This window comes from Emys orbicularis, chromosome 7, assembly GCF_028017835.1.
Source record: "Emys orbicularis isolate rEmyOrb1 chromosome 7, rEmyOrb1.hap1, whole genome shotgun sequence".
Taxonomy (NCBI): Eukaryota; Metazoa; Chordata; order Testudines; family Emydidae; genus Emys; species Emys orbicularis.
The window spans coordinates 47,321,017-47,346,445 of record NC_088689.1 but is presented as its reverse complement, the minus strand read 5'-3'; the positions used below and the strand labels follow the sequence as shown (position 1 = coordinate 47,346,445).

Sequence of the window (25,429 nt, the reverse complement as noted above, 5' to 3'; positions counted from 1 at the left end):
AACCAGAGATACCTTAAAAGGGTCTTATTTTTAACAGTGTGCTGAACACCTGCCCTCTGAAAATCAGGGCCCTTTTAGGGTGGACACACAAAAATTGGGGGAGCCTAAAATCACTATCTGCTTTTGAAAATATTGATCTGAAGCTCTGTCAAGAAAAACTAACATCAAAGTGATGATGACTGAAGATGAATCATTTGCTAATGATGATAAAGTCACTCTTTAATTTTCATCCTGTGTATGGAATTCAGTTTGAAAACGACTATGGGGCTCTATTCTGTCATTGGATGCCTGGACAACTCAAAACTGGTAACACTGACACAGGGAAAAGAGAAATTTGTGTCAAGAACCTCCATCACTCCCTTTCCACCAAGCTGCCCAGTTGGGCACTGCAAAGTGAGAAAGGCACAAGTCTAAGTTCGCCCTGGTACTCTTTCCATGTCCTCACTTCTTTACTAATGAGCACAGAGCCCCAGCCTGGAAAAAGCCATCTTTGTGTTGGGTTTTGCTGTAGATTTCCATGAGGCACCAAAACTCAGAAGTCTACCTGCAAATTTGGCAGGTATGACATTCCAGTGACTGCAAAGTCTAGACTAAGACCTTAAACTATCCTGTGTGGAGATACTGGATAACAGGCTCCAATTAGACTGTCAGGAATGCTCTTCATTACTTCCCCAAAATACCTTGCTGGTCTGGTTCTCTCCATTTGACTACTCCACTATTCTGCCTCTATGTTGTTTGAATAGTCAATATGGATTTCCATGCACCTGCTCTAACAAGCACTAAAGGTGCACATAAACCCTGCACTGACACAAACTCTGCCTGTATTCTGCAAGCATGTGCCAAATCAACAGTCCAGTAATTACAATTAATCAGCTTTTTTCCCATCAGCAATAATGGAAGTAGGAAAGAGAATTACTGTGTACCTTATACAAGCTCTGGAGGTAACTGAATCTGCCTTTAGAAGTAGCCATTACTTTCAATTTCACCTTCATTAAATTCACAGAAAAAATTAATGATAATATTTTATGTCAAGTGTCTGGTCTTAATGAATTCATAGCATGCCTATGCTTCCACAGAAGGGATGACAGAACGTAAAAAGTTTCTTCTCTATTTCCTGGACGTGCTCCAAGGTCTTAAGTTTCTAATTTGTTCTGATTACTTCAGAAGCAATCTGACTCTACAGTATTATAGCAAAATAATATCCATCCTGCGCAAAATATAATACATGAAATAGGATAAAAGTGCATTTTCATTTATAATCCTAAAATGTTTTTATTAGAGATTAAAAGAAAAGTTCTTTATAATTATTCTGGGACCATCCTTTATGTTAGCCCCAATACACCAGTCCATCCTTATATAGGAAAGCATTTAAACATGTACCTAAAGTTAAGCACATGCTTAACTCTCATTAACTTCAATGCCCCCTCCTCAGAGGTGGGGAAGCTTTGTCTGGCCCAGCAGGGTAAAGAAAATCCTTGGCCCCTTTAATGATTGCACTTCCTTCCCTCCTCATCAGCTGTGTGTGTGTGTGGGGGGGGGGGGGGGGGGCGGTGGGGGTTTCCTCTGATTGGTTGGAGAGAAGGGTGCAACATAAGCCTACTGGCCCCTGTGCACCCAAGAGGGTTCTAAGTCCCTGCCTGGGTGCCATTCTGTGTTGTGAAGAAAAGTCCCCCTTCCCCTTGAGATTAGAGTTGCATTGGATATTGCAGCCTTGTTGTGGGCATCATGCTAGTCAGGTGCTAGGACAGGATTCTTGGTGTTAGGAAGAGGTTTTTCCATAGCTGCCAGGCACTGGGCCCAGGCACTGCATTTTTTTTGCCTCCCTCTCAGCAGTGCAGGGACTCAATGGATAAGTTAGGCTGTAAAATTCATTTTGTTGCTACTTTCAGGTGCCCGGTGTGGGGCGAGGTGGGCAGTCTAATTCCCTGATAAACTGGAAGCAGATGAGGAGAGAGGATCTCATGGGGTTGGGGCTCTTAAGGTCGGGAACAGTGGGGAAATAACCCCTCTGTCCCACCCTTTTAACCCTCTTGTGAGGGAAGGGTGAAGGGATCCCACCAACAGTGCTAGGACCAGGTTAAGAGGGCAAGGGGGCAGAGGCTGATGGCAGGCTTCAAACAGACAATATAGATTACAAAGGAAAGATGACTGCATTGCAAGAGTTATTGCTGGATAGTACCCAAATGTGTTACTTAGTAATGTTAGCTAAGTCACATTCCTGGTGTCTTATTTTTCTTCCTGAGATGTCCTGGACAATGTAACCTAAGCGTATGCTTAAGTGCTTTGCTGAATAGGCATAGTCTTAAGTCTATGGCCAAGGACTTTGCTAACCTACTTCGGAGGGAAGAATTACGAGAGGAAGCATTTTCCTTCTTCTTTTGTTTGTTTCTGTGGAGGTATGGATTGGCCATTCTTATGAATCATGGCTTGAGCAAAATGAAAAATAGGCCTGGCACTGTGCCCTAAAAGTGGCAATGTTCAGGCCAATTCTGATTTCCTTAGACAGGGAATTCCAGAGTTAAGGGCATTCCACAAAGAATGCCCTGTCCCTGACTATTTTACCCTTGGACCCATTAACGATGATGCCTCTCTGATCAGAGATGTCATGGGTCATGGAGGAGTTCAGAGAGAGGCAGTCTCTAATACAGTTAGGTCACGGCTTATTGAGGCCTTTGAAGATTAGGTTCAGGACCTTGAAATGGATCCATGGTCTAGCACTGGTGCAAAATATTCTTCACATTCTATCTTACATAATACGCAGGCTGATAAGTAATAGATTGCTGCACCTGACTCACTAGGATGTGTCAGCAAAACAGCACTGCCTCTCTGTGCAGACTACTACAACCTGATATCTTCTGCCATATTTATTAATGTTTTCAATGATGCGGAAATGTACTTAAATTTGATAAACCACCCTACTTAAGAATATACAAGGGACTGCTTAGGCGAATGTGGCAAACGGGGAATTTTAGATTGTGGGTAAGGCAAATGAGAATCAGTTATGACACAGGGTTTATTTTTCTTTGTTTTAAACATTTTGACCACTGGGAATGTTACAAATGTAAATTACTCAGAACCTTGTGTAATGAATTAAAAATAAAGTTGTCAAACTGTAGATTCCATTTTTCATTGGTGAACGAATCTACAGTAGTTAGAAAAAGCAAGGGACTATATCCACAAACTAGACAGTTGCAAAGACCAATAACAATCTAGGCATTAATAAACACATCTCTGTGCATGTGTGTGTGTGTGTGTATTTGACAATAAAGAGTAAGACTTTTATAATTCAAGTGGCAAATAGGCCTTACACGCAAAAAATGATAACTCCACCTGTGAACTTCCTGGTGTTTTGGGGGGCTAATCGTGGCAATTTTATTACAATTAATGGTCTCTCATAGTAGTACTAAAACTTGGGAAACTGTCAGATAAAAAGCTAAACCGTAAAATTAATTTTGTTAGAACATGGCATCATCCTCTCTGTGTCTGAAAAATCTTCTAGAATAGTTCATAAAAGAGGATATCATAAGTTACGCATGCCTAGCTATCAATGTACAAGTTACAAATGTACAATAATTAAATTTTCTAGAATCGCAGCTGTATATTTGTTCTTTGAAAATGTGTAGTTATAAAGATCATAAGACTGTTCTTTTCTGCTAACTCAGAACGATTGTTTCTTTCTCAGTGTTTTCAGATCAAAATGGCAATTTTTTTTAGAACATGCATCCCAGAGTCTTACATGATTTCTGAAATTCAAGATGACAGGAAAATTGAAACTAAGTTTAAATCTGTAGAGTATATGATTCGGTCATTTAGAACAACTAAGGAATGTTACTAGAGACAAACACTTTGATATTTTTGCCATTATTCTCACAAGAAACTACCGTTTTTAATCTGATGTGCCTACACAAAGCTGAGCAATCTATGCACAAAATTATTGTAAAGCCATTACATTGGAAATCCAATTTCTACTTGACCATATTTGCAAACTTTTGTTTCAGAGTGCTAGCCGTGTTAGTCTGTATCAGCAAAAAGAACAAGAAGTACTTGTGGCATCTTAGAGACTAACAAATTTATTTGAGCATAAGCTTTCGTGGGCTAAAACCCACTTCATCGGATGCATGCAGTGGAAGATACAGTAGGAAAATATATATACACAGAGAACATGAAAAAATAGGTGTTGCCATACCAACTGTAATGAGGGTAATTAATGAAGGTGAGCTATTAGGTGAGCTATTATCAGCAGAAGAAAAAAAACTTTTGTGGTGATAATCAGGATGGTCCATTTCCAATCATTGACAAAAAGGTGTGAGTAACAGTAGGGGAAAAATTAGCATAAAAACAGTTTTACTTTGTGTAATGGCCCATCTATTCCCAGTCTTTATTCAAGCCTGATTTAATGATGTCTAGTTTGCAAATTAATTCCAATTCTGCAGTTTCTAGTTGGAGTCTGTTTTTGAAGTTTTTTTGTTGGAGTATTGAGACTTTGAGATCTGTAATTGAGTGACCAGCGAGGTTGAAGTGTTCTCCAACTGTTTTTTGAATGTTATAATTCTTGATGTCTGATTTGTGTCCATTTATTCTTTTGCGTAGAAACTGTCCGGTTTGGCCAATGTACATGGCAGAGGGGCATTGCTGGCACATGATGGCATATATCGCATTGGTAGATGTGCAGGTGAACGAGCCTCTGATAAAAGCAACAGAGAGTCCTGTGGCACCTTTAAGACTAACAGATGTATTGGAGCATAAGCTTTCGTGGGTGAATACCCACTTCGTCAGACACATGTATTCACCCACGAAAGCTTATGCTCCAATACATCTGTTAGTCTTAAAGGTGCCACAGGACTCTCTGTTGCTTTTTACAGATCCAGAGTAACACGGCTACCCCTCTGATACTTGAGCCTCTGATAGTGTGGCTGATGTGATTAGGTCCTATGATGGTGTCCCTTGAATAGATATGTGGACAGAGTTGGCAATGGGCTTTGTTGTAAGGATAGGTTCCTGGGTTAGTGTTTATGTTGTATGTTGTGCGGTTGCTGGTGAGTATTTGCTTCAGGTTGGGGGGCTGTCTGTAAGCGAGGACTGGCCTGTCTCCCAAGATCTGATCTTGGGATCTCCCAAGATTTGTGTTTATCATAAATATTCAAGTTTTACTAGAATGAATGCTTTAAAAAGATAAGTTTTAATGCCAGTGATCAAATGCTCATCTAAATAAATTCTAAATTGTTTAGCTCCATAACAGACGAGTGAATTTCACATGGTAAACTGTGAATTTTACATATGAATATGCAATTTGCTCTATTGTTGGTTAATAACATAAATCATCAACATCAGGAATGAAAATAATGCACTATGATTTACAGAGCAGGCCTACTTTAATATTAAAGTTATATTCATATTTAAAGAAAACTGGATGCCTGGCAACCCTAGTGTGATTTCTAAAGTACACTAACATGCTGTGCTCTAACTTCCCCAAATACAATCTGCTGGCACGCTCTAAAAGCTACCTAGTTTGCATAAATTTAGTCCTGCCTTGCAAACTAGATACTTCATAGGATCCCGCTACACTGCATGCTTCTTTCAGCAGTGTGTTGAGTATAGCTCCCCTGACTTGGGTATATATAGCACTGTAGCTGGTGAGGCCTGGCTTAGGCAAGTAAAGACCCACCTAAAAGGTGCTCTCTTCTCTTCTCGCCCAAGACATGGCTCTCTATCTACACACTGCTATTTTTAGCATCCCCAGGGCTGGAGCTCTTCCCCCACCACAGAGAGAGACTCCAGCAGTCAGGAAAGGCTCTGCCAGCCCCCCATTGCTGGAGCCTTTCCCCACAGCAGGGAAAGACTCTGGCAGGGAGGAGCCGCTGGAGCCTTTCCCTGCTCCCTCCCCTCTGCCAGAGCCTTTCATTGACACATATAGCTACATACCTCAGTGTGGATTCAACTTGCTTTGTAGGTACACATACAGGTACACCGGTGGTATGTAGTGTAGACACAGTTTATTGAAAAAACGAGGAAATTGGGGAAATTAGGTTTAGGTTTTGTAATGACCCAACCACTCCCTGTACTAATTGCCCCCTACTCTTACTCACAACTTCTTGTCAACTGTCTGAAATGGGCCACTCTCATTTCCACTTCAAAACTTATTTTTCCTCCCTTGGTATCCTGCTATCAATTGACTGACCTCACACTTGGTAAGGCAACTCCCATCTTTTCATGTATCTATACCTGCTCCTATATTTTCCACTCCATGCATCTGATGAAGTGGATTCTAGCCCATGAAAGCTTATGCCCAAATAAATTTGTTAGTCTCTAAGGTGCCACAAGGACTCCTCGTTGCTTTTGCTGATACAGACTAACACGGCTACCACACAGTTTATAGAGCACGCCAACAGGGCTGTATGGGACAGGTAAAGCACCCCACGTCAGGGAGTCTTACAAATTACAGTCTCTGGTGCACTCTGCTGCCCCATAAACAAGCCCTTAGTCACAGACATTCAACAAATAAGTGAGAAGGAAAAGGAAAGAGGTGGAAATAGGAAATGTTTGTTATTTACTATAGGAAATATTCTGAAGGAGGTACTGGTTGCCCTTTTACTGAGATGGAGGGCTTTAAAAAAATTCTTTTTAAAGTGCTTCCATACATAATATATTGCTCTTATTTTTATGTATTCTATTTGTTCACCTGTATAGAAAGTATTACTCAAACATGTCATTATAAACAGTGTACTTAAAATATATGGAAAGAGCAAACTCCAAGGGGGTAATTACATAAAATGGAATACATTTTCCTGGCCTTAAATTTATAAACCCATTTTCAGAAATGGAGTGTGCAACTGTACTAATAATGAGAGGCATTTTGTTTCACAAGTTATACAACTAAGAGGCATTCTGTTTCATAAAGAAATACGATTCACAAGTGGCTTTGCACAGTACAGCAGTATATTAGCAACAACAACATTGTGCAAAGGATAATTAAGCATCACAATTTTAAAAGTAAAAAAAAAACCCACATTCTTGCCCAATTTTTTAGCAGTGGCCTTCTTTTCACGGGAGCACTATTACATCCATATTTTTGCCCTGGCAATGAAATCAATGCCAATATAACTACTAAAGGAGGCTACGCTGAAATTCTGGTCTCATGTCTAAAATTTAAGATTTAATTTTTTTTGGCCCCTTTTCTTTGTCACTCCATCTCCCAATGACTCCTCCTGAACATACCTACCTGAAGTACTCGCCTTTTAAGACATTGTTTGCTAACATCTCTGCAAGAATGCACCACCTGTGAAGCTTGCATATGTCTCTTTATTACAGGGTACTCTTTCTGAGAGGGAGAGAAAAAGACTTTATAGCCTGGTGATTAAGGCACTCACCAGGGTGGTAGAAGATGTGGATTTATATGTTCTCTCTGTCTGATTCAGCAGAGGGATTTGAATCCACATCTCCTCTATCTCCCAGATGAATGCCTTAATCACCAGGCTATAGAGTCATTTTTGTTCTCTCTCTCTTTTGGCCAATGAATATTTATGTATTTATACAACATGAAACAGCTTCAACAGGAGAGATTGAGAGCAACCCACCCCAAAATAACCTATAGCCTGGTGGTTATGATGCTCACCTGGGTAAAGGAGATTTGAGTTTAAGTCCCTGCTCCAGAATTAGGGTGACCAGATGTCCCTATTTTATGGGGACAGTCCTGATATTTGACGATTTTTCTTATACAGGCGCCTATTACCCCCACCCTGATTTTTCATACTTACTGTCTGGATACCCTATCCAGAATGGAGACACAAACCTGGGTCTCCCGTGTCCCAGGCAAGTTCCTGAACCACTGAGATAAAGGTTATAAAGGGGGAAAGAGGCACATGTGGTTTTCTGAACCTGACCCTAAAAAATACAGGGGAGTCAAATTCATGAATAGTTTCAGGTTGACCAAAACTGCATATTTTGGTAAGTAAACTATTCATCTGAAAAATGTCACCTAGCTTTAGTCACATTAGAATATTTAGAGACATCACAGTGTTTCCCAGAGTAGTGACCTTTTATATCACTTTTATATATTTTGTCGTCGCAAAATGAAAAGCATGTAGGGGGAAGAAGCTGGCGGGATGTAAAAAAGAGAGCTAGGTACCCAACAATATCATTATTAGTATACTAAGGAAAACGCTGAATAATATTAAGGGTTTTTTTATAAAATAATATTGTATAACAGTTTACTAGAGTTTGAACAAGATTTTTTTAAATAAAGGCTGAAGTAGAAATATTAAATGGGAAGGATGAAAAGACCTGGCAGAAGCATAGATTATTATGTTTTATTTTATCAAGGGACTAAATCTGATCCATTAAACTAAACTAAAAATGTAGTATTTTTATTTGCAGTTATGTACCTGGAAAGAAATAGAAGGTGCACAAATACAGAGAAAGAGTTTTACAATTTTGAAATAAATAATCTAGCCAGGGCCGGCTCCAGGCACCAGATGAGCAAGCTGTTGCTTGGGGCGGCAGATTGTTCGAGGCGGCATTCTGCCCAATCATAGGGCGGCACGGCCGCTTTTTTTGTGTTTTGTTTTGTTCTTGTTCCGCTCCGGCCGCCCTGTAGGGGGCGGCGGCGCGGAGAACCAGAGCGCCCTGCAGGGCAGTCCTCTTCCTTCCCTCCCCGCCGACCGGAGCGGAGCCTTGCAGCAGGCGGCAGGAGGCGGCGCAGCGGGAGGGGCCACGTGGCAGCGCCCCTGCTGTAGCCCTGGCCGTCCCCTTCTCTCTCTCTCCCGCCCGCTCCCTCCCCCTCTCCTGCCCCCCCCCCCCCCCCAGCCGGTCCCTCTGCACAGGTTTTTTTTTTTTTTTTTTTGCTTTGCCGTTCTGGCCGACCCGTTTTTTTTTTTTTTTTGCTTGGGGTGGCCAAAAAGCCAGAGCCGGCCCTGAATCTAGCTGTGAATTCTCCACACTTCCAAGAGCAAAGAGGAAGAAGAAAGAATAGGAAAGAGGTTAAATGCATATTACATATATATTAAATTTACAGACAAATACATATTATTTATATAAATGTACACACACACACACATCTCCAAATTATGGCTGGCCAGTGGGAAAGTTGAAGGAGGGAAATTTAACCTTCTCCAACTTGATTCCTGGCGAAGGGGCCAGCCACAATCCCAACGCTTGTTCTCCCTGAATGCAAGAAGTGTTGGGACCTGTCAGAACAGAAGCATTACACTCTTCAAAAGGACTGGCTCATGGCTGCCCCCTTGTTCTACACTAGAGAAAAAGGCAAAGAGGGTGCAATTCAGTGGTGGTATATCTCTGCTCTAGCATGAGCTTCCCAGGGCCTCCAGAGCTCCTCACACTAAGTTAGCCAGAATACATTTAAGGATACTCAGTGCTGCATCCTCTGTGGGATGTGGCTAAGGTGCCATAACATAGCCCATAGATATTTATTTTTGATCTTCCTTCCTAAAAGATTGGAACAGTCCAGAGAAAGGATCAGGAGTGAGGGAAGGGAGAGAAGAGGAATTTGTCCAACATCAGCGAGTTCTTGTTGTATTCTGAATTATGAAAATGTTAATTGATATTCATTGGCGAAACTGAGGAGATCACCACAGCCGTAAAAGAGTTTTGTTTCATATGATGCATTCCCTCCCCCCCCCCCCCAATTTTACAAGGAAACACAAATTGGGACTGGGTAGCTGGGAAAAATGGAGAAAATGGTATGTGCAGAATATAGAGGTTACTTATCGGATTTCAGAAAAAAGGTTTATGAATGGAATTAGGTTAAAGCAAACAGTACTGATGATAGGAAAGGTACACAAAAGAGCGTGAGGGATTGAAAGATTGAGGAGTGTAAAATGCAGATTCAAAAAAAAGCAAAGCCAGCTTTAGAAATGAACTTACTGATAATAAGCCCCAACAGGTAACCTATGCAAGCTAATACAACCACTGAGATTATATCCTTGAATAGTAAACTAGTCCTCTTATGACTTCTTCTATGCTCTAAGCATACATATATAATTCTCTCTCTTCCCAGCTTAATTTTATTATTTTCATTACACAAACATATATAATTTGATACCTGTGCTCAATTTGCAACTGATGGCTAAAATCCATATGCTGATTGTAGTTATACATAGATTAGTCATATTTATCTATAGTAATGTTGCTAAGGAAACAAAAATGTAACTCGGGTTACAACAATAAGAGTATGCAGTCGCTTTGGTTATTAATGTGTGCTGGCTCATGAGGGTTTCATTACTGAAGCATTCAGAACATAATACAGCATTCATGGTAGGTACTGGCCAGTGCTTTACAGAGAGAGAATGCTACTTGTGCTCCATAACATGGTGTCTATGCAGATCTATCATAAAACCTATCATTCTAGCTTTTTTGTTATCACTGTGCATGTCAAACTCACCTACATTGCTATAACCATACAGCCTTACAGATTTCTGAGTATCTCAGCACCCCAACTGTCTGTGTTTTGGATTATTGTCCCCTGTATTACCTTGCATTTTCCAGGCTGTAACACATTTTGCTATTTTATTCAAATATTTATAATTATGTTAAGTCCTTTCCTATTCTTTATCTGTTCTCATTAGTGTTAACAATCCTTCCCAATTTAGTATTGTCTGCACATTTAATTAATGTGCTGTTTACCCTGTTTTCCAGATAATTAATGAACGTGTCAAATAACTTTGACCTAACTGTATACATTTGTTTTTATTTGCTTTTCTATTTTTAAATGGTCCTTCCAACAGTCCACATGACACAGCTCTCATCCCAAGCAAATTATAATTTATTTTTCAAGTACGATATTTTGAATTTGTAATTGTGGATCGAATGCTCTTCCAGAGCACATTACACACACACATACACACACACTTTCCTTTATCCATTAATTTAATTAAGTAGTCCTTTTATCCATTAGATGTTTACAGATTTTTGCCAAATAAAATGGGTTTTACACAAGCGATTTTAACAGAAATGAGACTAGAGATAGGGGGCTACAGCTGGGTTAAGGTTAGGGCTGTGGTTAGGATTGGGCATAAAGATGAGCTAGGATTAGGAATTTGGGTTTGGATTAGACTAAGAATAAAATTAAGGTTTACATATGGGCCAATGTTTGGGCTAGAGTTAGAGTTTGTGGTCATGGTAAGAATTAGATTTAGGGTTACCCTAAGGACTACAGTTGCAGTAATGTCTAAGACTAGGATTCTTCAAGAGACGATCTCCCTAGGTTTACTTTTGAACAAACAACAGGAATTGCCTCTTGTTCCAGTCTTTTATACTGGGTCAACCTCAGTATTAACAGCATTTTATTAACAAATTTCAATTGTCAAGAGTAAATGTGAAATGGGTCATTTGGACAGATTGCAGATATTTATATATCCTTTCAAACTGTTACATTATTTCAACAAGGAATCCCTACATATATCTTAAGCAAACCTATACAAGCAGTTTTTACCTCTTCAAATTGTGATGCAGTAAAATTCATCCGCCATACTCATCATACAAAATAAATGGGATTCATACAGTGAATGATGTGGAAGACGGAATCCACTCCTGACCCACAGGCAGGGCAGGGCAGTGGGCAGCTCTGCAGCCCATCTACAGACACTATTGCAGACTCTGGCATGGAATAACGGCCATGGCACCTATGCAGGCCATATACAGGGGTTCACAGTTACTGGATCGGGTCCTCTCAGGCACATCCACAAACCCCTCTTTCTTAGGGGTACATGCTCTGCATAGGGAGTGTCACATACACCTTGCACATGGCAGGCTGCAGGTCTGCTACTATCAGGTCAGGCTTCTGTATCAGATATGGACTGAGTACAGAGCTTCTTTCTCAGAGAGATACTCCAGAAATGTCGTCTATAAGATCCTTTAATGTATTGCCAGGTAAGGCTGAGGCTAGTTTAAATATGGTATGTTACACATCGCCACCTAGTGGCTGAATACTATAATACAGTTTAGCATTCCATTGCATCTCCCCCTTTACATTCTACATTCCTACCATTTACAATATGTACACTATCACACTGTCTTTGAAGTTAAGAACAGATCAGCCTGTTAAGAGTCTCTGAATCATACTGTTTTTTTAATTACATGATCCGAATGTATCATAACTTGTCATCTGGCTGTCCATTAGTTGCAATGACTGACTGTGATCAGTTTGGAATCTTTGACTTCTCTCCTTCTTCTGCATCTGCCACCTGTGAAGTTTGCTCCGTTTATTGTTCTTTCTGAGGAACAAACTGTAGATGTCGATGGTTTCTGCTGAACTCTCCACTGTCGTCTCGATCATATATGATCTGGACACTAAATACTTGTTATGTACAACAGCTGAAGCTGTCCATCCTTTTTCTCCATCCTCGTTGGCACAAACACAGTCATCAGTTTCTAGACCCGGCAGCTCTCTAACTGAGTGATGTCTGTTGCAAGGTGTTCATAAGCTTTTTTTGTCTTTTTGTCCAATTTGGTTACTTTTTCTTCATGTATGGCTACTTTGGAGATAGGTTCTTTTCCATAATTGGAATAGTTGCTCTGAATAGTCTTCTCACCAGTAGTTGTACTGGATTATATCCCATAGCTGCTATCGGTGTTGATCTGTAGCTCAGAAGAGCACGGAATGGATCTTCCTCTGGTAGGATTTTCTTGGCTGTCTGTACAGCTTTCTCAGCCTCTCCATTCGCTTGCAGGTAATGTGGTTCTGCTAGTAATATGATCAAAATCATATTTCATTCAGAGTGACTCAAATTCTGCTGCAGTGAATTGTGGTCCATTTTCCACCACCAGTTGTTCTGGAATACCAAAATAAGCAAAAGCGCACTTCAGTTTCTTGTTAAAATTGCGACATGTTATGTCTTTCAAGTACATTGTTTCTACATACCCTCAAAAAATAGTTCATTACGACCAGGTAATGAAGTCTGAATTGGCATAATTCTGCAGCTGGTCTTCTCCGAGGTCTGTCTGGTAGAGGTGTTGTTATTAAGGTTCTTTGTGTTGGTCTGTTAGCTCTGCAGTATTCACATGCAGATACTTTATTGTTTATGTCTTTGCTCATCCTAGCACCATACTGACTTGTTGATCTCTTCAGGGCATTTAATTAAACCTCGATGACCTTCATGCATATGATTTAGGATTTCTCCTCTCATTTTGTTTGGAATTATGATGCAGTCACCTTTAATCATGGTTCGCTTGGTTGTCCATCTACCAGACAGTAGTCTCTTGTCACTACCTTAATGTTCTTTAAATACATAGGCCAGCTGACCCTAATACAACTGGGAGATGTCATGTTCTTCCATTGAAGACCCATATGTTAAAATATTGTCCATGAAAACTACAACTCCATTTGTATTTGTTAACAACTTTGCCATCTTTCTTTGAAAAAATTCAAGTACACTGGTAGTCCCAAAAGGTAATCTTCAAAAGCAAAATTTCCCAAATAGTGTGATAAATATTTGGCTAAAGGAATTTTCCAAATGCACTCAAGGTATCCAGCTTGGAGAATACTGTAAGTCCTTTCACTTTGAGGATGAAGTCAACCAATGTTGGGAGGATACATTTTTCTCTCACAACTGCTTCATTAAGTCTTTTCGATCCATACAGATAAGTATTTTTTCTATATTTCTTAGTAACTGTTCCCACTGGGGCATACCATGCTATTAGATCAGATATTTTATCAATTATGCCAGTGCTCTCTATTCTCTTTAATTCTGTACCTCTTCATGAAGTAACGGGATAGGAATCCTGCAAGGTTTATGTATACCATGTGGTTCAACCTGGTCTCTCTTAAGGTTATTTATACTGGATCTACTTTCAAAAGTTAAATATCACCAAATATTCCATTGCGTTCTTCCACTTTTCTCAGTAGGCTCATCATGACTGCAACACTGAGGCTGAGAAGAGTGTTGGTCTTTGATCACATACACTTTGTATGCATAGCTTTTGTCTTCGTAATTGTGTCTGCATTGAACTGGCCCATACAGTTCAGAATACCTCTAGGGATAATCATAGAATCATAGGACTGGAAGGAACCTCAAGAGGTCATCTAGTCCATTCCCCCGCATTCATGACAGGACTAAGTATTATCTAGCCCATCCCTGAGAGGTGTTTGTCTAACCTGCTCTTAAAAAATTCCAATTATGGAGATTCCACAATCTCTCCAGGCTGTGTCACATTATTTCAGTTGTGGGAGGGTTAGAAGGTGATTGTAAGTCCCTTTGGAGATGACTGTGACATCTGCTCCTGAGTCAGAAGTAAACTAGAGCCAGAGAAGAACAGAAACAGAAGGAAAGAAGTAACAAAGGTTGCAAACAGATGGAACAAAGCAACAAAGGTTGCAGAATCGATCTCATCAACATGCCACTCTTCAATGCCCCCAGAGAACTTCAGTTTTGATAGACCTACAGAACGGACAGACCAGAAGCAGTATTTTGCAAGGTTTCAAATTGCTGCAAAACTTTATAAGGAAACTGAAGATATACTGGTATCCTCTTTAATTTATGCTATGGGGAAGCAGGCAGAGCAAACCTTTTATCTTTAATGAAGACAGTCACAAAGATGACTATGAAAGTGTTTTGGCTATGTTTGATGCATACTTTATAGCATTCCTTCAGAGCACTCAATCAGATGCTGGCCTCCCTTAATGCAGTGGAATCCTTGCATTTAGACCTCCTTTGTTGCCTTCATTCATGGGTGATCTTTCCCCGGGGCGAACTGGATTTAAATAGTAAGGGATGTTTTCCCCCTAGCAATACTAATCTTAACCTTGATCCTGCAGGGCTTCCCTCTCCACCTAAAAAGTGAGCCCTGTTTTACTATTATCCCAATCTGAATTCATTAAAAGTCACAGTGTAGTGTTCCCTATTAGCAATACCTCAGTCAGACATATACCCTTTTATTTCAGCAAAAAGAAACTTCTCTTCACACATTGATAAATATCTTCCTGATTGAAAGTCTGCTGGGGGGAAAAAAAGGGATCTCATTTACTCTAAAGCTTTGAAAAGATCAATACAAAAAAGAGTAATTTTTCATGTGGCCTTTTTAGCCAACCAGAAGTGAAATTTGAATATTTTTTTCCAGAATGTTATTAAAACTATTGCAGTAGATAGGCCAATTTCTTACTATGTATGGCAAGACAACAAATAGTAGGAGGAGAGCACAATAATGATTGACCAAATGATGAAATAATGTTCCTCTCAAAAATGAAAGTGATATTATTCCTAGGTTCTCTACAGTGGTTCTAATACACATGTAAAATGAGAGGGTACAAAAAAGAAACTAACAAAAAATCTTCTGGAAGCGTGTGTGTGTACACCCACACACCACACCTTTGTGTACACTCACTCTCTCCCCAGGGGGAAGATTTTGCCTGCCGTAGGAGAAGCATGTATAATCCACTGGTGAGAATGTGTTACAGGTCTCCCTCTATGCCGATCCACAGAAGATGCGAGTTGTAAAGAGGACCCTAATTCAATCCCTGTTCTGTGGAGGCCAGCCATCACATGTACACACTGCTACACTTCTTCATTCCTCATGTTTATACCAGTCCTCCCCAAGCCACATGTGTCTGGTTTTGTGTGTGTGTGTATGTGTATCAATCACACCCATGGGACTGCCATCCAGTGAGTAATATGCTGCATCTTGTAAAGGGGCATAGCAACAGGCTCATCACCCCAGATTGTCAGGATCTGCCAGTAGACAAAATGTTTCTTCTGGAGTACATCTCCAGACTTCTCTTAATGCAGGTAAGTGCTTTAAAAGTACAATTCAGCCCTACATCTGGGGACAAGTGAGTGAAAGAAAACAATTATAAAAAGGCACTGAAAAGTTCCTTACTAATTGCCATAACTTTGGAATGGTCAGAATTGTCTGGACTCAAGAAGTGAGTTATTTCCTTATTGGAAGAAAAATGAATGGACACAGGACATAGAATCAATAGCATATCCAAGCCTATTTATTTGCAACATATTCAGTTCCCTCAGAATATGGCTTTGAGAAAAAATATTACTTGAAAAAGCAGAGCACATCTGTGAATCATTTACTTTAAAAGCTGTTGCAATTCTTTCTTAGGACAACTCTGTCATATCAGCCAGCTATAGCCCAGTCTACTTGATTACAACTGTTTCAGAATCCCATGTTCCATAAAAATGTATTTACTCCACTGCCAAACCATTACAATTTCTCTTTTGTTCAGGGGTGAGCTGGTTAGTTCAGAGGCCAAGATTCTGTGCTGAAAGAACAATCCATAGCAGAAATGCTTTCTCTCCAGAACAGATCTTGTCCCAACAAATGTGTCCAGTTTCACCCAACAATGCCAATTCCCCCTAAAAATTCCAACGAGTCTTGTGTACAACACAGAGTTCTGCTCTAGTCTCTTCCATTCTATTCAGATTCTTATACTGAGCCTATTAACATAGTAAAACATGATTATGTCCACAATTCAGGTCTAAACAATGTTTTAACTTTATTGGCTGCTAACTTTTGTAGCTGGGTCCCACGACATGGTAGCTTTCTGAAGTACAGACTTCGGGAAATTCATCTCCATCTCAGATATAACTGAGTTCTGTGTGTGTTTATAATATTAATTCAGTATCTACCACATTCGGCACACAATGATGGATTCTGAGATCTGGTTTGCCAACCTTTTTTGTGAGGAACAGGGGGCAGGGAACATCATTTTATAATTTTTTTGTATGGCACTTAGCATACTTTGGGCCATTCAGAGAATAATAAACAACAACAACTTGAACTGGTGTTATAACATGGGAAACCATTTTAAAAATTATATCAATGATACAGAAAATATGTAATAAATGAACTCAATAATAACTAGCTCTGATATAGGACTTTTCATCAGTAAATATCAAAGTGCTTTACAAAGGAAGTATCATTATCCCCATTTTACAGATGGGGAATCTGAGACCCAGAAAGGCAGGGGTGCTGGAACAATTTTTATAGTGAGGCTGGGGGTGCTGAAAGCCATTAAACCAAATTGTAAACCCCATATACAATGGAAACCACTTCAAGCCAGGGGATTCAGAAGCACCTCCAGCATGCTCAGTTCCAGCACCTATGCAGAAAGGTGAACTGACTTGCCCAAAATAATACTAGATTAACATTAACATTAGTACTCATTAGTTTAGGAAGCATTGCCTGAGAGGTAATATCTTTGCATGTAAACTGTTGTAACCAGTCTATCAGTGGCTGTAGAGAAGGAAGAAGGAAGGGGACATGAAGGGTGATTTTCTAATGCAACATTCACAAAGGATGGATTTCTCATTTCTGTCTCAAAACACACATTAAGCAATAACTTAGTGCAACTTGATGTATGATGTAGTATGGAAGAGGAATCTGTTGAAAGAGTATTAGTGGTGGAAATATATGTAATTTAAAAATGTTTCACCCAAAAGAGAGACGTGAGGGAGCAAGGTTATGGTTGTAGGTTGACATGGCTGGAAAGCTCCATCAGGTCCAAAAGCAATTTTCATGTATTTTTCTACTTCTACCTGGTGTTTTTGAAGCCTGAGCAGTACAGTGACAATTTTTCTCTTCTTTGTACTTTGTTTACTCCAACCTTCTCAGAGAAACTGAGATTGACCCCTGAGATGCTGTTAAAGAAAATCCGGAAAAATCTCTACCACAATTTTTTCCAGCAGCCGTAACCTTCAGCAAACACAAGAGAGAGAGAGAGAAAAAATGGCATTGACTAACTTCAGATGTTATCTGTACAGTAGCATCAACTCTGCTGAAATTAGGCCGCTAGAGGCTCAGTGATTCAGAACAACATATGCCTCGCTTCCAAACTATCCACATTCATAGCTCAGGGCACCTGTGGCTGATGTTGGGCCCCAAATAATATGTATTTTAAAACATATTTAAACATACAAAATCAAAATAATAAATAGTGTGGGTTTAATATCCATGTATGTAGTACAGAAATCACCTGTTAGCACCAATACGAGCTGCTTCAAATGTCCAGCTGTGTCTTCCCACCCTTGATCAGCTACTGTTATGTCAATCATATATAGTAGTTTTCTATGACAGAATTGCCCAGTTGACGTCTGAGCACAGGTAGTACTTATATTAGTTATATTGGGTTTCAATAAGTCAATAGATGGTGTTTCATATAAAAAGTTTCAACAAAATTGGAAAAATATATCTTACATAAAATTACCGTAGTATGGACGAACACCTAGCTTCAGACCATGAGCAGGAAATGATCATTAATTAAATGACCACTAGGTAGGGAATTGTTTAAAATGATGTTCAGCAGAAACAAGAATCAGGACTAAAACATTTCATTAAAACCTTGAGACATAAATATCAACTATTTATGCAGACATAATTCCCATTGATTTAAATGAGAGTTCTCCCTGAGTCATAATTTTTTTGAGGCCAACAATAACTTAGTTTTAGTTAAATGTATTATTGTTACAAAAATGTGAAGGATAACATATACACACTAGGACAGACTGATACTGCAAGTAACACATTTGGAGGAAACGAGAAACCAGCTTAGACACCAACTGGGCAGACAAGCAAATTCACAATTTATCTGGGTAATTTTTGATGAAACAAATAGGACACCTGAATCTTTTATTCCTTCCAAGTCCAACTTTTAAATCACAGGATGGGGGTACCAAACCATGAGTCCAGCCAGTGCATGACTTGACTATCATAGTTTCTACCATCAGATTTTCATGTGGCGGGTAGGAGGAAAAACCACTCGTGTCCCTCAGCACTATATATTTGCTCTTTGCCATCTCTGAAATCACAAGTCGTAGCATGAAGGGATAGATCCACACTTCCTTCAACAATGAGTTCACTTATTCTTTGCATACCTACAGGATTTCACTTTCTGGGACTGTAAATCTGGCAACTTTCAAGAACAAATCAAAAGGTATTGACTACAAAAGGTGGGTACGATCACGGGAAGTGTTCAAGTGCAGGTTAATAAGAAAAAAATGAAATAATACAGGAAAACATTCTGCACAAGACTGGGAATCAAACTGAATAACCACATGCATCTCTTCAACCATAATCTAAGAGTAAAAGACTAAAGAAAAATATATATCTACTAAAAACTGCAGTTTAGTAACATCTGAACAGTCTACACACTATGGCCAGATCTTCAGCTATGCTGGAGCTCTTGTTCTAAGTTGTGCCCAACTATTTATGGTCTCAAGGCACTGTTCTGAGAGCAAAGGACAGATGCAGTGTAGCAGTGTTAAGGCCACAGCTCCTTCCCTCTGGCTATGTCCCACACTGGGTGCCAGATGTATATCAGCTCTGAGTTACCCAAGATGCCTATTGTAGGAGAGAGAAGGTGAGATGGAGAGAGAACGCCCAGAGCACTGGGCCTGGTGCCAAATTTGAAGCCTGAACCAAAGGTTGTAAACCAAAGTCAGACCATGTATTAAAGCAAATGCTTACAAGTTCACAGTCTAGTATATGAACTTGGCAAAGTTGTTGCTAGTGTAGCAGGCACTAAATATTTACGTAAATATATTCCAGCAAGTAGATATACATCCCAATCTAGTACAAGATAAGATGATTTGACAAAATAATGAATAGGAATGTTTTCCCCAAGATATCAGGCGCAAAGGGAAGTAACAAACAGATGTCATGAAATACATAAGGTAGTGTATAAGTTGTGTATTCCAGTTGTTTGCCTCAGCCTATAGAGGTCAGGATACCCCGCCTGAACCCTTTGTGTGGCCTAGGGGACAGCAAAAACTACCAGTGCTGACAGAGCCACTCCTTGCACAGGGCACTCATGTGTTAGTGTACCTGTAACCATGGAGCCAGGGTGCTAGGACTGTGCCTCGAGGGCAATAACCCTGGCCAAGTGCCTTTGTCACCAAACCGTGCCAGTGGTCTTTCTTTATGAGTAGCATCCAGGCCTGCTGAATTACCATGCTGCACTATCTACTAATACCATTGGCGCTCCAAGAGCAGAAGCACTGAGCAGCCTAAACAGCATTACCGAGGCAACAGCCTTCCAGCCTCCAGCACTTAACCACACTGGGTGGTACTATCAAGGTCTGCTAAGCCAGCTATCAGTGCAATGCTGAACAGAACACACACACAAACCAACTGACGGCACCTCTTATGCAAGGGGAATCCCCAAGTAGCTGTATAAGCTTGATTTCCAGTTGCTTTGCACTGACAGAGCAGGGCAAATGAGCCAGATGGTAGTGGATTGGCTTAGTAACTGCAAATACCTAAATTGCTGTTAACGTGTTTGCTTTTGCTCAGATCTTTTTGGCTATATGAGGTGCATTATATGGTGTAGCATGTTAGTATTTCTCAGAGTCTCTGGAATACAAGTGATTTCTGATCCAGTGCTGTAGTTGCAGGGCCTGTGAGTAAAGAAAATTATTTTTTCCACTAAAAAATTTGTTTCCAGTTATTGAACTGCCATCCTTTCAGATTGTAATGTTATCTTTCTGTGTTTTATGCTCCAACCCATTTTCAGTGGCAGTGGTTTTTATGGGAATAAGCATCAACAGAGCAAAATCTGATGTTGAACACGCAAGTGTGGCTCACATTGAAATCAATGAGAGCCACATAGAGAAATCGGGAATAGATTAATCAAGATTAATGGAGCCTATTTCTAAATCCATTAATTCAGGTATTTTGGTGAGAGAGATGCAGAATGACAGTTTTTAATTGTGAAAGTGTATGACATATCTCCATCTTTACAGTACATCTTTTTATTTTATAGAGGTGTAATATATCATTATGCAAGATATGCTCATAAAATAAAGTTTTAAAGCATTGGGTGTCAGGAATTTCAAATTATGAATAATTTGAGAAGTGCCGGCATGAGGAAATATAGAAACCATCTTTCCACAGGAACAAGCTTGGGGCCAGATCCTCAGCTGATGTAAATTGGTTCAGCTTTGTTGACCCCAATGGAACTAAATCAAGTTACATCAGGTAAGGATCTAGCCCCTGGTGCCTTTAATTTTCCGCTTGCCTTACAGGAAAGGATTGTCTTTTTTTAAAGGAACCCAGTGGTATCTGATGGTATTCACCCATATAGGGCATGAAGTTCCCAGGAGGAATGTGGAACATTTGACATATCCACAAGTATTTTATTAATAAACACACATAATGAACAACACTTCCCCTTGATACCATTGTGCCTAATGAGTGTTAATATACATATATTCAATGCAACACAGAATAGATTCCTAAAACTGAGATTGTTGCATGTAGTAGTGTGACCAGTTACTAACACCACCAGAGATAAATGCCTACCTTTAAAACTGCCTGCAATATATCAGAATGTTTTTATACTGTATAATACAGCATAACATATACTGCAAAGAGGTAACGTAACTCAATATAAGCAATCAAAAGAAATGTGAAGTTAGATATGCATCAGTCCAAGTTTCTACTTGCTTGTCATTTGCAATGTACAGTACATGTTGTATGCATCTCTGCTGTGTACTGCATGTTTGACAGCATGCTATGGTACATGTTGCAAAAGTAATAGATGTGTAAATCTCATATTCACAGTTTAAAGTGAGATATTTCCTAACTAGAGAACCTAAATTAGTTTAGGTCAATTTATTCCTTTCACTGAAAGAAAGCAAGACAGAAAAGAAGTTAAAATGCTAAGAGGATCAACTGGATCAACATCCCTGAGCAAAATGTGGAAAAAATAAATCAAAATGAGGACAGAGATAAGCATCATGTTTTTTCTTTCAGGGATAAACAGAGTGCAAAACTTTGAACATCCCTTCTGGTGTTTCAGCTTTTCACATCTAATTCTTTAAACCTCAATTATATTAGCTTTGCCAATCAGTTTTACAAAGATTTTGTCCCCTGCCATTCTAAACTCCTAGTATTTCTCATTTTACCAATGTGACAACTGCCTCTAACACTTATAAATATTGAAGATCATTTTCTGCATAATTACCTTGTGAAGTCTGTCATCTCCATCATAATCACACACATCCTCTTAGCCAAAACAATGATGTCATTGCTGGTATCATCCCATATTTCAATCTCTGCATCAAGCTTACTTTTGACTTTCTTGAAGTCAGCCACTTGCTCAGCTATCTTTTCTTTTTCAGCCTCTGGCAGTTGAGTCATCTTAGCCTGAAACATAAGATAATTTGATTTGCAAAACATCTGTCTGTGTCTAAGAGTAATTTCTTTTTGGCAAAATCACTGGACATTAAATATATGTTTTAAATATACATGGGCCTGAACCAACACCTCCAATCTGAGCACCTTTCAATTTCATAACTGGGCCTTATCTCTAGAACAATATGAAATGAAATTCTGAAATGTAATACTCTTGAATTTTGAGTAGACCCAGATCAAATTCATGCTTTGAAGTTCAAGTCCATCTCTAATACTCACTTTCTAACCAAAAATGACCCCTCTTATTTTTTAATGGTATTCATCAATTGTCTTTGGAACTTTTCTGCAGGGATTTTAACAATGGGAAAAGTCAACCTTCATTCTATGGTCAGTTCTCACCTCCCTTAAGAAAGTCATGATGAGAAGCATATCAGAATCTCTGATCAGCTCAAACAATAAGACTCTGTAGGCAAGCTACATCTAAAAGGATTAAAATATTAATTATTGTACCCTATGAGACTAATAGTAAAAAAACCATCAAACCCACATATGCAGAATTCTGAAGATGCTGATATCTTCTTCACTATGAAGGTGATCTGGGTGAATGCAGAAACAAATTGCTAATCATTCTTGTAAATAAAGCCCACTATTCTGCTTTGCCATAATTTGTGACCCTTTTTACTCATTTTTTCTGCAAACTTTTATGCAGATTATTTTTCTTCACCAGAATGTTCAAACACAAAAGCATCCTGAACACTAATATATAGGGCCCTACCAAATTCACAGCCATGAAAAACGCGACACGGGCTGTGAAATCTGGTCTTTTCTGTGCTTTTACCCTATACTATACAGATTTCATGGTGGGGAAGGAGGGGGAGACCAGCATTTCTCATATTGGGGGTCCTGATCCAAAAAGGAGTTGAAGGGGGGTCACAAGGTTATTTTAGGGGAGGTCACAGTATTGCCACCCTTACTTCTGTAGTGCCTTCAGAGCTGGACAGCCAGAGAGTGGCAACTGCTGACTGAGAGCCCAGCTCTGCAGGAAGCAACGTAGAAGTAAAGGTGCCAATACCATGCCATGCCATCCTTACTTCTGCGCTGCTGCTGGCAGTGGCTCTGCCTTCAGAACTGGGCTCCCAGCCAGGAGCCAACGCTCTCCACCTGCCCAGCTCTGAAGGCAGCACTGCGCCAGCAGAAACGCAGAAGTAAGGGTAGCAGTACCGCAACGCCCCCTACAATAACCTTGTGACCCCCCTCCCCAAATTCTTTTTGGGTCAGGAGCCCTACAATTATAATGCCTTGAAATTTGAGGTTTAAATAGCTGAAATCATGACATTTACTAGTTTTAAAATCCTATGACCATGACATTGACCAAAATGGACCCTGAATTTGGTAGGGCCCTACTAATATGTATCTATGATTGTATTCACAACAGAAATGCACTTGCAGCTATTTTGAAAGCTATTTGTGGTTCAAAGCTGGACAGGGCCCTGTAAAACAGATGATCCAACTGAGTGGGAGGAAGCTCTACTATTCAAAATTTTCTTTTTTTCTTTTCTTCCTGTTTAACTGGTTCTGCCACCAGAATTTCTCCTCACTGAGAGAGAATGTGTGCACATGCTATTGTACGTATGTACTGTGCCCTGAATTCATGCAATGATAAAACAGGTCAGGAATACTCATCTGACCAAATTAACTATCTTTGTTCTTGTAGGTTTTGTTTCAGTGATTAGTTTTTGAAAGATGCGGGGACATCCTTTTATACAAAGCAAAGCCCAGCAACTCAAATCTAGAGCCCTGAAAGTAGCAAGAAAAGCAGAAACCACAGCATTCATCCTCATCATACATTGCTACATAAACTAATCAGAAGCCACATTACAGGATTCCCTCATAAACTTAGAGCAGCGGCAGAAAAGTATCATCATCACAGAGAGTGGAAGTCATAGTTGCCAGTTGCTCCAGGAGCTCTTTTCTGCTTAGCTTCAATCCCAGTGTGGTCTAGTAACTTAGGCAAGTATGTTGATCTTCTCCACAGCAAAGTACAGAGGCTCAACGGAATACAAAGCAATTTTCCACGTGCAGCAAAAGAAATGAAGGAGGAAGACATGAATCTGAAAATGGAGATTCTCCCACCCACCCCTTTGTCGATTATACATGCATACAAAGATGCAGATGAAAACAATTGTAACATTATCAAGCCCAACAATAACAACAACAAAAAATATTGGGTAAAGAGAAATAATTGTGACATGCTGCCTGGCCTGGCCCATTTGCCGACTATTGACACCAATATTCATACTCTCTCTCATCCATTCTCTTTGTGGTCCTAACACTGGATGAATCCACTTGGAGCTTAGAGACAATGAGGACAAGCCCAAAGTCCTCCAGACTGTCCCAAAAGGAACACTCTCCACAATCTGATCTGCCACATCCTTTTCCGAGAGAAGTATAGTAGCAGGTTTGGATCAGGCCCCTGCCACATGCACACAGCCACCAAGCCGATAAGCTTGTGCTCCCATTTGTTAATGTCTTTATCTGCCTCAGGAGGTAAGAGGCAATGACATCTTGAAATCCTGGGTCCATAAACCAGAGAAAGCCAAAAGTATAATGTCCTTGAGTATGTATTCATCTGAGGCAACACACAGCTCTTTTGAGGGCAGTTCTAGACCTCTGTTATCATTTTCCTGATCATACCATGCAGAGAGTTCACATTTTTCTCCAATAGAAAGATCAGTGGAATGAACTGGTTAATATTAGAGTAATCTCTGCTGATGAACCTCAGGGCAACTGTCAAAGGCCCTCAGAATGTCTCAAAATTCTGATATGTGTAAGCAGAGTCAGGATGAGCTCTACCCTGACATCTGGTGGTGAATTATGGCGAGTGTGGAAAAGAACTCCAGGGGCTGATCTTGTTTGCATAGGCACACCCACCCGCCTGGCATGAAACAATAGCAACTGAAAGTGGTTACTTTGGCTGGTGTGGGATCCCCAGTTTCTCTGTTATTGGGGCAGGAAGAATAAAGTTTTGTTACCCTGATTCTGTGAATCAAGGCCAGCGGAACTGTTGTATGACAGAAGGACTGAGTGAGTCCTTCACCATTACCTAAGTAGCACTTGCTTGACAAGGGGCATGGGTAACAAAACCTAGTGAATTGAGAGAGGATGGGGACAGGTATTTGTACCTGATGGTATGGGCCCCCTTTGAGGGCTTGAAACACCAATTGCACCATCTTCTCTCTCCACTGTTGAATATCAGAGCTAACTTTGATTCCATTAGGAGTCTAGTTACAGGCTGCTGAGCTGAATTCACTTTGGGCCAATGGTGCACCAGCACTGGGGC

At 40.0% G+C, this 25,429-nt stretch overlaps 1 protein-coding gene across 1 annotated transcript in view; it reads right to left on the bottom strand.

Moving 5' to 3' along the window:
- Positions 1-25,429, bottom strand: part of CTNNA3 (catenin alpha 3) — a 1,024,091-nt gene that overhangs the window by 70,690 nt on the left and 927,972 nt on the right. The window contains exon 14 of the mRNA XM_065408662.1: positions 21,920-22,101. Coding sequence (XP_065264734.1) covers positions 21,920-22,101 — 182 coding nt within the window. The remainder of the gene's footprint in view (positions 1-21,919; positions 22,102-25,429) is intronic.